The sequence below is a fragment of the Thamnophis elegans genome, chromosome 12, assembly GCF_009769535.1.
Source record: "Thamnophis elegans isolate rThaEle1 chromosome 12, rThaEle1.pri, whole genome shotgun sequence".
Classification (NCBI taxonomy): domain Eukaryota; kingdom Metazoa; phylum Chordata; class Lepidosauria; order Squamata; family Colubridae; genus Thamnophis; species Thamnophis elegans.
Window position 1 is genome coordinate 21,126,381 of NC_045552.1, and position 15,957 is coordinate 21,142,337.

Genomic DNA, 15,957 nt, shown 5'->3' on the forward strand with positions numbered 1-15,957 from the left:
AATTTGGGAGAGTCTGTGATAGGAAGACAGATCAGGAGGAATGTAACAATACTTTTTTCCAAACAACATATTGCTTAGAACCGGTAGGAACCCACCTCTGGTGTGTGTGTGTGTGTGTGTGTGTGTGTGATTTATCTGTCGAGAGAGGGGGGAGGGAAGGAGGGAGGGAGGGGGAGGGGGAGAGAGAGAGAGAGGGAGAGAGAGAGAGAAAGGGAGAGAGATGTGCACAGATGCTCTTCATGGCAGAAACCAAAATTAATTTAACCTAATCCCATTAAAACATGTTTACTTAATTTACAGAGACCAAACAAAAAGACAGACTCTCCCTACTTAACAAGAACATGAAAAACAAGGAACTCGAAGGACCTGCAATATAGGTCTTGTAACATTAAAAATGACTAGGTGTTCCAGATCTGGGATCTCTTCCAGCAACAAACGTAATCCCAGCCAGTCCCCATGGGGAGAACAGGATGCAAAATATATGCAAAGCCAAGTAATACATTCCATTCAGAAAATGTTTGGCACATCCCCCCATCTGATTCAGTGGCCCCCTTAATATATTGCAATCACTGCTTAGTTCTTTTCCTGCCCTGCCCCACTATATGGCCACATTAGGAGAGCCCCCTCGCCTAATGTGGCAAAAGGTTGCTCTGAGCCCAACACACCTCACAAGGTTATTTATTTGATTTACATAAGCATGGGATCCCTTCGTCCCACTTACTCATTGTTTCGTTAATTATTTTTATGATTTATTGGTTTTATTGCAATTTCTTCCTCTGGTGATTGTTAGTTGTTCAGAACTGTGAGATTTGGAAGGGGGGGGGGCGGCACAGCATAGGAGCTTAATAATTGTTCATACAGACAATCCTCAATGCAGGACCCAGAAATTGAGCCCCAATTTTCCATTACTAAGTGAAGCTTTTGTTAAGTGAATTTTGCCCCCATTTTATCACCTTTCTTGCTACAGTCGTTAAGCGAATCACTGCCGAAGTTAACAACATGGTTGTTCAGTGAATCCGGCTTCCCCATTGACTTTGTTTGTCATGAGGTCGCAAAAGGGGATGACACACAGGACCCTGGGACAGTGCAACCATCATAAGTATGCGTCAGTTGTTGAGCATCTGAATTTTGATCAGAATCAATCCTGCAATGGCCGTGCATGTGAAAAAAGTGCCGTAAGTCACATTTTTTTCCAGGTTAATTTTCAACAGTCACTAAGTGAATTGTTGTAAGTTGAGGAATCTCTTAAACATTCTCCTCCTCATACTGTAGCCTCGGAGAGAAGCAGATTCTACTTCAGAGGCGCCCTGAGAATGGCCTACTTCGCGGGGCCATTCAGGAATGGCGGAGATGGCTTCTTGGATGAGAAGCGAAATGCTTCAAGGAACAGACTGAAAGTCCAATTGCCTTTTGAAAAAAGCACTTTTGGGGACAGTATCGACTGATCGCCACACAGGAATAGCTTTTTCCCAAATGCCTTATTTCCTTGGAAACCTTAGAAGTTCTAGGCAGAATTTGGAAGATGCGGACTTTTTTTTTTTTAAAAAAGAGGAAGCTTCTACATAGAACATTTGGGATGGATAACGTAATTGTGGAACAACAAAATATGAAAGGCTGCCACCCTCATTTGGTACTTAAACTCTGTAGTGTCTTCCTATAATTGAAAAAAAAATTGTTTGGGGTTGGTGATTGAGCACCCCTCCCCCTGCCAAAGATTGTCCAATGTCCTTTATTACATACAGCTAGTCGTCTTTGATTTACAACCATCCATTTAGTGGCCATTCAAAATTACAGTGATGAGACTGAAAAAAGTAATTTACAACCAGTCCTCAGAGTTACCTAATGGAACAGCTAGCTCGCCTTCAGAAGTGGTGGGAGCTTCATCCCTGGAAGCTTTTAAGAAGAGACTGGACTGCCATCTGTCAGAAATGATGTACGGTCTCCTGCTTGAGTGGGGGTTGGACTAGATGACCTACAAGGTCCCTTTCCAACTCTGTTCATCTGCATTTGCCATTGCGAAAAGAAAAGGGGGGGAGGCGCAGCCCACAGCTGCATCACATGGTCCTCCCCGGCGCGCCCCTCCTTCCCCGCCCGCGCAGTTGCCCTCCTATTGGCCAGGCAGCGGCCAATGGCGGTGGGCGTGGCCACCGAGCGGGCGCGATGGCTGCCGAAGGGCTTCGGCTGCTGCAGCCGCTGCTGCTGCTGCTCTTCTTCTCTTGCCGCGGGGCTTTAACGCGGAACTCCGCGGGGCCGCGCTACTCCCCCGAGTGGCCCAGCCTGGATGCGCGCCCCCTGCCTGGCTGGTTCGACGCGGCCAAGGTCGGGGTCTTCGTGCACTGGGGGGTCTTCTCGGTGCCCGCCTGGGGCTCGGAGTGGTTCTGGTGGCACTGGAAGGGCGAGCTCCAGCCCGGCTACGAGAGCTTCGTCCGCCGGCACTTCCCTCCGGGCACCTCCTACGCCGACTTCGCCCCGCGCTTCTCCGCCGTCGACTTCCAGCCAGAGGAGTGGGCGCAGCTCTTCCAGGACGCCGGGGCCAGGTCAGCCCCCAACCCCCCGCCAGCCCCTGGGGTAGTAGCTGGTGCCTGCCCCGAGCCGGATCCCACCTCCCATCATTCCCGGCCGCGGGATCCTCGGGGGACTGAGGGATAGGAGAGGGAATCATCCCAACGCCTGCCGCAGACGATATCGCTGCTGCTGCTGCTGTTATATTTAGTTTCTGGTCTAAAAATAAGGCTTCAAAGTCCCAAAGAAAAAAGAACAAGAGCAACCAATAACATAGCCTATTTAGCTATATTTAACATAGGATGTTTGAGGAAATGGAGGCCTTTGAACTCTGGTGCTGGAGAAGACTCCTGCAAGTCCCTTGGACTGCAAGGCAATCCTAGAGGAGATCAACTCTGACTGCTCTTTAGAAGGCCAAATTCTGAAGAGGAAACTTAAATTCTTTGGCCACCTAATGAGAAGGAAGGGCTCCCTGGAGAAGAGCCTCATGCTGGGAAAGATTGAGGGCAAAAGAAGAAAGGGAGGACAGAGAATGAAGTGGCTGGATGGAGTCACTGAAGCAGTTGGCATGAGCTTCAGTGAACTCCAGTGGATGATAGAGGGCAGGAAGGCCTGGAGGAACATTGTCCATGGGGTTGCGATGGGTCAGACACGACTTTGCAACTAACAAGAACAACAACAAACATAGGCTGTGTTCCCAGGCTTGATACAGCTAGCTAACCAAGAGAGAGGGAGGGTGTCCCCACCAGTCTCGGGGAAACAAACAAATTATATATAAAGGTGATAGGTAGTAAAAATACCTGAAAACAAAATTGCAAGGAAATTGGTAAACCAGCAGGACGTGCAATGTGAGAAAGCTGTCAGAACAATGAGACAAAAATACAGAAAATGTTAATTTCAGATTCCTACAAACGCTAGTAGAGAAAAAGCTACAAGACTGGAAAGCATTCCAATATCCCCATCGCTGCCCCAAACCAGCTAGCAAAACCTTTTTGGAATGGCAGAAGAATGCAAACAGATCTCACCTCCTGCATTGGAATGTTCCAACAGGACAGGAATAGATATAATGATATAATAGCCGTAAAATAATATCTATTCCCAAGCATCAATGATTCTGTACAGAATAAGGTTTTGCAAAGGTCTCTACATCTGGTGTAACTCAATAGGGTGGAGTACACCAGGCTAAAAACCCTCAGCATTCCATATTTTTGGTATATCCTTAATCATATTCACGTTTTTAACTTATTTCTTTTCCCACATTCACCTTATAAATGCTAAACACAAATGTCAAAAGAGGATGAAGTTCCTTCTAATGTTTTGTTTTTGGTTCCTACAGGTATGTGGTGTTTACCTCTAAGCATCATGAAGGCTTCACCAACTGGGGGTCGAAAGCATCCTGGAATTGGAATTCAGTGGATACTGGTCCCCACCGTGACCTGGTTGGTGAATTGGGAGAGGCTGTCCGAAAAAGGTAGCTGTCCGATTTTAAAGGGGGAGTCAGGATGATGCAGAAAAAAAGCAGGTTTACTAATCAGCTAATCACTTTTATTTTGTTTAATCTTAGAAACATATCCTTTGGACTGTATCACTCCCTTTTTGAATGGTTTCATCCATTGTATTTACTGGACAAAAAAAATAGCTTCAAGAGCCAGTTTTTTGTCTCTGAGAAGACTCTTCCAGAACTCTATGAACTTGTTTTAAGGTAAGAGCTGAACATTTTTGGACTGTGAAATAGTAGAGAATATTCGTAGCTCAGGTTGTAGATTCCTCTTCTGTTTATATAGGTCAGTGATGCATGCATAACACACATACACACACCTCCTCTCACAATCCAAAACAAGTAGTCTTCAACAGTGTGTTGAAGTTACAATAGCACTGAAAAAGTGACACAATCGTTTTTCACACTTACCTTCATGGCAGCATCCCCATGATAGCAATAGCAGTGGACTTATATACCGCTTCATAGGCCTTTCAGGCCTCTCTAAGCGGTTTACAGAGAGTCAGCATATTGCCCCCAACAATCTGGGTCCTCATTTTACCCACCTCGGAAGGATGGAAGGCTGAGTCAACCCTGAGCCGGTGAGATTTGAACCGCTGACCTGCTGATCTAGCAGTAGCCTGCAGTGCTGCATTTAACCACTGCGCCACCATTGGCCGCTTGGCAATGGGCTCGTATTTCTGATGGTTGCAGTGTTCCGGGTCATGTGATCACCTTTTGCAACCTATCAACAAGATTCACTTAGCAACTGTGTTAGTAATTTAACAACTGCAATGATTCACTTAATAACCGTGGCAAGAAAAGTCATAAAATGGGGCAGAAATCATTTAACAAATCTCTCGCCTAGCAACAGGAATTGTGGTCATAAGTCAAGAATGCAGCCGTTAAAATCTTTTGATTTTATCACTTGTCTGTTTAGGTACAAGCCGGACCTTATTTGGTCGGATGGCGATTGGGAAGCTCCAGATACATATTGGAATTCAACTTCCTTCCTTGCCTGGCTATACAATGATAGCCCAGTTAAGGTATCTGCCTTTGCAGCTGTTTAGACCTGGAGGCTCTTCTCCTGTTTGCTTAAACTAAGAGGGAACCATTAAAATGACTTCTGATACTTGGGTCCTTTGCACCTGATTACATCCGAAATGAAGCTTTGGCCTTGTTTTCCTGGTCCTGCGGGGAGAGGTAACCTGGTGTCACTGGAGGGTTTATAGGTTGGGCCAGAGATGGTATTCAATAGGTTCTGACCAGTTCTTGAGAACTGGTAGCTGAAATTTTGAGTAGTTCGGAAAGCCAGTAAATGCCACTTCTGGCTGGCCTCGCCCCTATCTATTCTCTGCCTCCCAAGTCCCAGCTGATTTACAGTAACCTTCCCCTGGAGTGGGGTGGGAATGGAGATTTTACAGTATCCTTCCCCTGCCACGTCCACCATGCCAAGCCAATCAAGCCACGCCCACAGAACCGATTTGAATCCCACCACTGGCATGGGCACCTCAGGAAATAAGAAATGCAAAAAATTCCTATCCAACATATTACAAAGAAATGAAACCTAGCTACACTTAGTAGTTCCAACGCCATGTGTAGAAAGTTTAAGACTGTAGAGGAGAGCGATGGGCGGTGCTATCAGCATCAAGAACCAACCTTGAAGTGCAGCCTGGAGGTGTTGCACCAGTTGGCCTATTCTTGTGCCTTTGCTCTCAGTCAAATCATGAGGCTCTTTGGAGATATATTATAGTACTGCTTAATATTTAGATAGGAAAGCAAAGGAAATCTTAGTTAATCTGTATGATTAACATTAGCATGCAGAACTAATTGTGTCTAAGATAAGTCATCTAAGTTAGCCTGCAGCAATTCTTAGTATCTTGGCAATATAAATTATTTGTAATATTGGTTAATTAGAGCTATGCATTCTACTTAAAACGGGTGCCTTGCCAAGTGAGTTGGTACATTCGAGCACCAACTTTGCAGCATTAAAGTAGCTACATTCCCTGTTTCAAAGGCTTTTGTCTGGCTAGGTATAGCACATGTGGCCCCATGTACAGAAAACTTTCACTGGATTTGTTTTGTTCTGGGATCAAAATAAAGCATGTTCTTTGTTTTGTAGACATCCTTTTACTTTCCCTTCTGTAAGTTGCTACCTCTCTGAAGGGAGGAATAAAGGTTCCCCTCATACATATGTGCTAGTCGTTCCTGACTCTAGGGTGCAGTGCTCATCTCTGTTACAAAGCCAAAGAATCAGCACTGTCCGAAGACGTCTCCATGGTCATGTGGCCGGCATGACTAAATGCCGAAGGCACACAGAACACTGTTACCTTCCCAGCAAAGGTGGTTCCTATTTTTCTACTTGCATTTTTACATGCTTTCGAACTTCTGGGTTGGCAGAAGCTGGGACAAGTAACGGGAGGTCACTCCGTTATGCAGCGCTAGGGATTTGAACCACTGAACTGCCGACCTTCCAATTGATAAGCTCAGCATCTTAGCCACTGAGCCACCGCGTCGCCCTGAAGATAGCTACAAACCATCCCTAATTCTTGCCTTCTGACACAAATTTGAAAACAGAGATTCTGGGCTAGGCATCCTGTAGCCCTCAAGAAGTAGATCAGTGTTTTTTCAACCTTGGCAACTATAAGATTGTGGATTTCGATTCCCAGAATTCCCCAGCCAGCATTTCTGTCCTCCCCTCTTAAAGTTGCTAAGATTGAGAAAAAATTAATGTAGATGAACTGGGATTTTCAGAATCCCTAACCAAGCTGACGGGGGCTTCTGAGAATTGCATTTGATTGATATTTGTAGGACGCTTCCCTCCCATCCCAAGGGATGCTTTCCCTTGATTTGGACGGATCTATCCACAGTTGAAGAGCTCAGACGGAATAACATTGTGTGAGTCAGCCCACTTTGGAGGTTGCTGGCAAGGGCTGCCCCAAAGCCTTTAAAAGACAGCAATGCAACCCACCAACTTCCAAGGTTCCTTCTGGATTTCTCTTTCCAGGATACCGTGGTGGTGAACGATCGATGGGGCGCCAATTGCTCCTGCAAACATGGGGGCTACTACAACTGCCAGGATAAATTCGAGCCCAGCTCTCTTCTAGACCACAAGTGGGAGATGTGCACCTCTCTTGACATAAGGTCATGGGGATATCGCAGCAACATGCAAGTTTTTGACATCATGAATGAGTTCACCATTATTCAGGTAAGCCCCGGGAAGGATAAGCAGAGGCTGTGGGGATGCCCAGTTCACTGGAACCTACAAAGAGTTGCTGGAGCTGCAACAATGCCATTAACACTCTTAGACTTACATACAGGCAGTCCTCAACTTATGGCCACAATTGAGCCCAAAATTTATGTTGCTAAGCGAGACATTTGTTAAGGGAATTTTGCCCCATTTTATGACCTTTCTTGACTCAGTAGTTAAGTGAATCACTTTGATAAGTTAGCAAGGTAAAGGTAAAGGTTCCCCTCGCACATATGTGCTAGTCATTCCCAACTCTAGGGGGCGGTGCTCATCTCTGTTTCAAACCCAAAGAGCTAGCGCTGTCTGAAGACATCTCAGTGGTCATGTGGCCAGCATGACTAAATGCCAAAGGCACACGGAACGCTGTTCCATTCCCACCAAAGGTGGTCCCTATTTTTCTACTTGCATTTTCACATACTTTTGAACTGCTAGGGACAAGCAGAAGCTGTGACAAGTAACGGGACCTCACTCCATTACGCGATGCTAGGGATTCGAACTGCCGAACCTTTTGATTGACAAGCTCAGTGTCTTAGCCACCGCACCATAGCAACAGAGATGGTGTATTATTTTGTGCACCTCTGGGTTAAGGTTAGGGTTGTATTTTTTTGTATTTTCTTCTTTGTCCCCTTCATAGAATTTCCTGCCATGCAGAGGAGAGAGGGAAACTGCTTGGACAAGCTCTCTCTTCCTAAGCTGCTTTTCTTTGCTGCACAGGCTGCAGCTTCCCTGAAAAAGGTTAAAGGCACCTTAGCTCAGCTCAGGGGCGTTAGGGATTCGAACCGCCAACCTTTCTGATCGACAAGCTCAACATCTTAGCCACTGAGCCACCGCCTCCCTTGATAAGTTAGTAACCCGGTTATTAAGTGAATCTGGCTTCCCCATTGACTGTCAGAAGGTCACAAAAGGTGATCACGTGATCCTGGGACACAGCAACGGTCATAAATTTGAGTCAATTGCCAAGTTTCTGAATCTTGATCACATGATCAGAGGGAGGCTGGAAAAGCCATGACTGTGAAAAACGGTCATAGCTCACTTTTTTCAGTGCCATTCTAACATTGAACGGTCACTAAACGAATTGTTGTAAGTCAAGGCCTTTTTTGCTCAATTTTGCCCCCTCCAGCCCCCAGGAGTACTCTATAAGCTTCCTAAAGGCTATGCATGCAATTTTTTTGACAAAAAGGGGCCCGTTTTCACGAAAAATTGGGCATTTTTTGCTCGTTTTGGGGGGCCCACCTCCCAGGAGCACTCTGCAAGCCCCCTAAAGGTTGAAAAATGCCTCTTTTTTTTGGAGGAGGGGGGAAACAGGCCCGTTTTCGCAAAAAAACGGGCCATTTTGGGGAGGTTTGCAGAGTGCAAAAACTTTTTTTTATTTGCCTCTTGAAAACCTTGGTGTGTCTTATACTCCAAAAAATATGGTACATATTTAAATACCTTGGCAGAAGTTCTGAGATATGCAGATGCTTTCATGGCAGCATACCCAATGTTTTCAAAAGCCCGGAATGTGTTGTTGTAAAGGGTTTAAAATACATTTTCGTTCCCTTTCTACTTTTCGCCATAGCAACTGGTGCATACTGTCAGTTACGGAGGAAATTATCTTCTCAATGTGGGGCCCACCAAAGAAGGACAGATTGCTCCAATTTTCCAAGAGAGGCTCCGGGCCCTTGGCCTGTGGCTGAAGGTGAACGGGGAGGCCATATATGAATCCAAGCCTTGGCGGACGCAGAAGGAGAACCGCAGTGAGGAGACCTGGTAAGGCAAAGTTGTTTGAGAGAGGCTGCTTTGAACAGAACAGAATGACAGAGTTGGAAGGGACCTTGTAGGTCATCTAGTACAACCCCACTCCCAAGCAGGAGACCCTACACCAGTGTTTCTCAACCTTGGCCACTTGAAGATGTCTGGACTTCAATTCCCAGAATTCCCCAGCCAGCGAATGCTGGCTGGGGAATTCTGGGAATTGAAGTCCAGACATCTTCAAGTGGCCAAGGTTGAGAAACACTGCCCTACACCATTTCTGACAAGTGGCACTCCAATCTCTTCTTGAAAGTCTCAAGTGATGAAGCCCCCACAACTTCCAAAGGCAACTTCTGTACCATTGGTTGATTGTTCTCACTGTCAGAAAGTTCCTCCTTATTTCTAGGTTGAATTGCATTGTTTCTAACACTTCTATGAGCAAACATTTGGCATTGCAGGTAGTCCTTGACTTATGACCACAATGGGGCCCAGGATTTCCAGGGCTAAGTAAGACAGTTATTAGATGAATTTTGCCCCATTTTTACAACTTTGGTAGAGGACAGGAAGGCCTGGAGGAACGTTGTCCATGGGGGCGTGATGGGTCAGACACAACTTCACAGCTAACAACAACAGGAACATTCAGAAAAATAGCTGAAAGAATAGTCATCAAGCTCCCCAGTTAAGGTTTAAACATGTATTATTTTTACTGAGGTGGTAGACAGCAACTTTTGCAAGAAGCTACATGTGATGCTTCACTTTGAAGATGCAGGGGAAAAAATCTGGTTAAATAGAGATAACTAGTATAAATTCACTTGACTGAGCATTAGAGCCCCCTCCCCTCCTTTACTGTTCACAGTCTATGAATATTTGTTTTCAAAATTGGCTCTTTCACTGCTTTGTGCTACTTTGGACTTTAGTGTACAGGACGTGGCTAGATTACAGCCTTTTGCAACTGCTGTTCAAAGGACTCTCCTAGTACCTTCTCCTTGTCCAAAGATAATTAAACTTAAGGCTTTGTTTATTTTAGTTGACTTGCTAGAGCTTTGATGGATCTGTGGAAGGTAAGAGAAAGATGGTAGGGTTGTTTTTATTCTGTAAAACAAAGACAAAATCTGATTTCCCCCTGCTTCCTTTTAAACGGAACCCTAAAATCGTATGAAAACTTCCCTGATTCTAGCCCAGCTGTGAAGGACTGACACATGGATACAATCAAAATCAAGGAAGGTACTATTACCACTCTATAAAGCCCTAGTAAGACCACACCGAGAGTACTGCATCCAGTTTTGGTCACCACACTATAAAAAAGATGTAGAAAAAGGGCAGAGAACAGCAACCAGGATGATTAAAGGACTGGAGGCTAAAACATACGATGAACGGTTGCAGGAACTGGGCATGGCTAATCTAGTGAAGAGAAGGACCAGAGAGACATGATAACAGTGTTCCAATGTTTGAGGGGCTGCCACAGAGAGGAGGGGGTCAAGCTATTTTCCAAAGCACCTGAAGGCCAGACAAGGAATAATGAATGGAAACTGACCAAGGAGAGATTCATCCTGGAAATAAGGAGGAACTTTCTGACAGTGAGAACAATCAACCCATGCAACAGAAGTTGCCTTTGGAAGTTGTGGGAGCTTCATCACTTGAGACTTTCAAGAAGAGATTGGACTGCCATTTATTTGTCAGAAATGGTGTAAGGTCTCCTGCTTGAGCGGGGAGTTTGGACTAGGTGACCTATGAGGTCCCTTCCAACTCTGTTAATCTGTTATAAACAAAGAAGGGTAGTTTTGGAGGTTATCTCAAGACAAAGAGAAGATTAGAAGAGCCTCTCTTTGCAGTGGCAGTTTGTGGAAAGTTTTGCACAGGTTTTGCCAGTTCCCCTGCCATGTTGTTGACGGCAGCAGTTGAAAAACAAGGACGGACTGTAATGCAATATTTGCATGTTCGGAGGGTGTGCGAGGCTGAGGGTTTCATCACACAGGGCTGACCAGCCCCGGCGTGTGAGAAAAGCTAAGTGTTCTGGCCTTCACCTTCAGTCAAAGTGATCAAGGAAAGGAGTTGCACAAATGAAAAAGGCCTGTTATCTCCAGGTGGCTCGTGGCTTGTCTGTTTCAATATTTCCATGTTGCTTACCACAATTCCAAGTGTTTTTGCCTTGTGTTCCTCTCCAGGTACACTTCAAAGGGACCGGCAGTCTATGCTATTTTCTTGGTGTGGCCAAAAGACAGTGTGCTGACTCTTTCATCACCTGTTGTGTCTGCAAGTACTCAAGTAAGCAACATGAAAAATAAAGCCGGTTTGGAAATAACCTAGAGTAGCACATTGTGATGTTTTGGGAAATCTTAATTTGTTTTGTAAACTAGATTAGTTTCTTTTCCACAACAACACAGAAGTATCCCATAACAATAAATTATGCACAGAGGAAAGCCAAATCTGCAGGGTATCTAAAAGAAGGTTAATACCATCAAAATACCCCCAAACCCAACATTCTCCCCAACCAAAACAGTTGCTGATAAATGCAAATAATTTCCCCCCAAAAAAGCAGAACATAAAACTTTGGTTTTAACCAATGAATACACTTCAAAAATAATTTTGAGAAAATACTTTGCGACATGAATACAACACCTATCTGCAACTGTTTAATGCATCGCACTGAAGATGTTACCTAATTGGATAATGAAATGTCTGCAACAAAACAAATAGCAATAGCACTTAGATTTATATACCGCTTTACAGTGCTCTACAGCCCTCTCTAAGCAGTTTAAAGAGTCTGCATATTGCCCCCAATAATTTTGAGTCCTCATTTTACTGACCTTGAAAGGATGGAAGGCTGAGTCAACTTTGAGCCTGGTGGGATTTGTACTGCCAAATTACAGACAGCTGGCAGTCAGCAGAAGGAGCCTGCAGTACTGCACTCTAACCACTGCGCAGCCACAGCTCAAGTAGGTTTAGAGAACACTCAGGACCACAGAGTTCAAGCCTGAGCTACAAATATTCTATTGCTCCTTTTTGAATCAGTTGCAACTTTTTCCAGAATCGTATGGCTGCTTTCCACAGTTGCTGTGTCACCCTGGGAAAAGATGCAGCTGCTTTCAAGCATTGCAGATATTGGCAATTGGGGCATTACATGCTCTGAAGCCCTTTGGGATGTTCAATCCAGAGTATCGTGTGACTCTTTTCACCAGGAAAAAGATGATGTGATTTTACTGAATGGACAGGAAGTTTATTTTGCCATTTAAAATAACTCTGTTGAGACAGCATTCCACAATTATCATTTTCCTGGCTTTCAGCTAGCCAAGAAACCTAGTACAGGCAATCTTCGACTTACATTACTTCTTTTAGTGACCATTCAACAGCACCCCAAATGGGGCAGTTCGGCTTCCCCTTCCATAGGGACAGGGAATAACCGAGATGCGGAAGAAGCGGGAAGCCACGGAGAGGGGGAAGGGCTGTTGACCCCAGACCTATTGAAAGCAATGGAACTGGAGCAGGAGAAATTTTTTAAAAGGGGGGAGGTTAGGGTCTCAGGAAGGGAGTCTCGTGTCACAAGATAAAAAGGCATTGGGGTTCGGGAGCTCACTTCCTCCTCCCCTGGGGTCTCTGATCCATGGTCCTGGGAAGGAAGGGAGAGAGGGTTAGGTTATGGGGAAGGAAGGAAAGAAGGAAGGAGTTATGGGGTGAGAGGAAGGAAGGGGTAGAGATCAGTCGCTCGGAGTAGCTAACCGAAAAAAGCCACTTTTTTTTTAATAAAAAGAACCTTCCCCCTCCAAAAGATAAAAGCTGACCCTGAGTTTTTGAATCTCTAACCCAAGGAGTGGTCTGGTCCCCGTCCCAGTCCCCCCTTCTCTGACACTGAAAAAAGTGACATGTTTCTTTTTCACATTTAACGTCCATTGCAGCATCCCCATGGCAACTGACTCACATTTCTGACGATTGCAGTGTCCCAGGATCATGGGGTCTCCTTTTGCGACCTTCTGACAAGCAAAGGCAATGGGAAAACTAGATTCATTTAACAACCATGGCACTCACTTAACAACTGCAGTGATTCACTTAATCAGTGTGTGACAAGAAAGCTCGCAAAATGGGGCAAAATTCACAACAAATGTTTCACTTAGCAACAGAAGTGTGGGGCTCAATTGTGGTCATAGGTTGGGGACTACCTGTAGGATTCAGCTGTTTTATCTTACTACAGGAGGTAGAATATATATGGAAGAAAACAGTTGAAATTCTCCAAATCTGACAAATTTTAGATTCATATTCTAAGATTTTTAATTAAAAATAAGTGGTTTATATCAATAGTTACTGTAAGAACTTGAAAATCCAATTTCTCGATTGATTAGAGGAAGCTCTCTTCTTACTAGGGCAACTGTAGCTGGAGAGATGCCAGACTGTTCCTGTAATAGGCAGGAAATGAAATGACTAAATTAGCAGCTTGCGGAATTCACCTTGTTAAATTGTTTTCTCTGGTGGTTCTTCTGTGTTGTAACTGCAGTGTACCTTTTGATCAGACATTTTTAATTGTCTAATGCTAACATACCATCCAGGGATACAGTGGCTCAGTGGCTAAGATGCTGAGCTTGTCGATCAGAAAGGTCGGCAGTTCAGCGGTTTGAATCCCTAGCGCCGCGTAATGGAGTGCGCTCCCGTTACTTGTCCCACCTTCTGCCAACCTAGCAGTGTGAAAGCATGTAAAAATGCAAGTAGAAAAATAGGGACCACCTTTGGTGGGAAGGTAACAGCGTTCCGTGTGCCTTCGACATTTAGTCATGCCGGCCACATGACCACGGAGGAGTCTTTGGACAGTGCTGGCTCTTTGGCTTTGAAGCGGAGATGAGCACTGCCCCCTAGAGTCAGGAATGACTAGCACATATGTGCGAGGGGAACCTTTACCATAACATACCGTGGAGGGATACAATTAGATTATGTTCTGTCCTTGGGAAAGAAAAAGATGCTGTTTTATGGCTGTTGGCGTTTAAGAGAAGTCCTAATGCATCTCCCCATTGTTAAAAGTTAGACATGATTGACTTAGATCCCCAGACCTTGAGTTTGACACCCCTGGCATAGAGTCTCTAGCACAGTGTTTCTCAACCTTGGCAACTTGAAGATGTCTGGACTTCAAGTCCCAGAATTCCCCAGCCAGCGAATGCTGGCTGGGGAATTCTGGGAGTTGAAGTCCGGACATCTTCAAGTTGCCAAGGTTGAGAAACACTGCTCTAGCAGCTGAGCTCATCTGAAAGAAGTTTTTTTTTTACCTTTTGTTTCTTATCCTTGGCAGATCACCATGTTGGGATTCTCCAAGCCTTTAAAATGGCAGTCATCACCACAACAGGAATTGCAGGTCTTGTTGCCCTCAGAAAACCGCTGGCTTCTCCCATTCGAGCACGGCTGGGCCGTGAAACTACTTGGAGTATCCTGATGGGAAATTTGGAAAGGAATCGCAGAATGACTGACTGTACTTTTTATCTCATGCTTAAACCTGGTGATTAAGGGAGCCTAAACAAATCTGAAAGAAGCTTCACTTAAAGAAGGCTTTAGCATTTCCAGGCTGGCCATCCTTGTGCTTACCATTTTCAAAAGGATGGTTGTAAATTAAGATATCCAGTTGGAGGTAACCTCGATATAAGGCACAAAGCCAAAATATTACTATGATACTTTGAAACTTTGCTTCAATGGAAAGAAAGATGTCTCAGGGGAATTATATTTTCTGGCACAAAACCGGCTGTGGAAAAGGCCTTTTGTTGCTGTTAGTTGCAAAGTCGTGTCTGATCGCAGCCACAAAGCAAGACAATGTTCCTCCAGGCCTTCCTGTCCTCTACCATCCTCCGGAGTCCATTTAAACTCACGCCTACTGCTTCTGTGACTCCATCCAGCCACCTCATTCTCTGCCATCTCCTCCTTCTTTTGCCCTCAATCGTTCCCAGCATGAGGCTCTTCTTCAGGGAGTCCTGCCTTCTCATTAGGTGGCCAAAGTATTTGAGTTTCCTCTTCAGGATCTGGCCTTCTAAAGAGCAGTCAGGGTTGATCTCCTCTAGGACTGACCGGTTGGATCTCCTTGCAGTCCAAGGGACTCACAGGAGTCTTCTCCAGCACCAGAGTTCAAAGGCCTCCATTCTTTGGCGCTCAGCCTTTCTTATGGTCCAACTTTCACAGCCATACATTGCAACTGAGAAAACCAGAGCCTTGACTATACACACTTCTGTTGGCAGGGTGATGTCTCTGCTTTTTAGTATGCTGTCTAGATTTGCCATAGCTTTCCTCCCCAGGAACAAGCGCCTTTTAATTTCTTGGCTGCAGTCCCCATCTGCAGTGATCTTGGAACCCAGGAAAATAAAATCTGTCACTATCTCCATTTCTTCCCCATCTATTGGCCAGAAATCGAAAGGGCTGGATGCCATGATCTTAGTTTTAGTTTTTGGAAAAGACCTTAGTTGCCATTTTTTCCCCCAGGAAAAAATGGCTTAAAAACACAAATCTACTTTGCTCAATAGGTCCTGGATGAAAAAAGGTTATATGAGGTTTCTTCAGAAGGTGATTTCAAAAGCGTCCAAAGAAGTTCTGATTGAGGCGGGAACAGAGAAGCTACACTTCAAAATAATCAGGGGACGAAGGGAACACACAATGATCTGGGACTGCTAATAGCAAACCACTAATAATAGATCCCATTATGGGGCAATAGAGAACGATATGCCAGGTGTACTGAAATGATGAAATGACTTGAGGAGAAGAAAAATAATGTCATTCTTGGAAAGCAGAGTATTATGACACACAGTTTTGTTTTCGGGATTTCAGTATTGGGCAAGGAAAGGACTCTCCTGGAATTGACTCTAATGCTGTGTTTGTTTTCATGAAAGATACATTTTTTAAATAAAATCCCATCTACTGGTTCCACCTATGGAGGCGACAGATATAGTCATTTCTTATACTTTCTAGTCTTTTGTTGGTCATCCTTGCAAGATTTGGTAGCTCAAAAGATCCAATTGAAACGATTGCGTATTTACTACCC

At 44.8% G+C, this 15,957-nt stretch overlaps 1 protein-coding gene across 1 annotated transcript; it reads left to right on the forward strand.

The window, feature by feature from the left end:
• The first annotated feature begins 2,119 nt into the window (after positions 1–2,119).
• FUCA1 (alpha-L-fucosidase 1) lies at positions 2,120–14,660 on the forward strand. The gene is made up of 8 exons (XM_032228011.1): positions 2,120–2,537; positions 3,839–3,973; positions 4,067–4,204; positions 4,920–5,025; positions 6,987–7,187; positions 8,788–8,978; positions 11,126–11,225; positions 14,230–14,660. Exons 1-8 carry the CDS (start codon positions 2,161–2,163, stop codon positions 14,368–14,370), a joined length of 1,389 nt encoding a protein of 462 aa, XP_032083902.1. The 5' UTR covers positions 2,120–2,160; the 3' UTR covers positions 14,371–14,660.
• The last annotated feature ends 1,297 nt before the right edge of the window (positions 14,661–15,957 follow it).

Coding starts and splice junctions, on each gene's coding strand:
- FUCA1 (XM_032228011.1), top strand. CDS start 2,161: ATGGCTGCCGAAGGGCTTCGGCTGCTGCAGCCGCTGCTGCTGCTGCTC. Junction 3,974..4,066: donor GGAGAGGCTGTCCGAAAAAG/GTAGCTGTCCGA, acceptor GTTTAATCTTAG/AAACATATCCTTTGGACTGT. Junction 11,226..14,229: donor TTGTGTCTGCAAGTACTCAA/GTAAGCAACATG, acceptor TATCCTTGGCAG/ATCACCATGTTGGGATTCTC.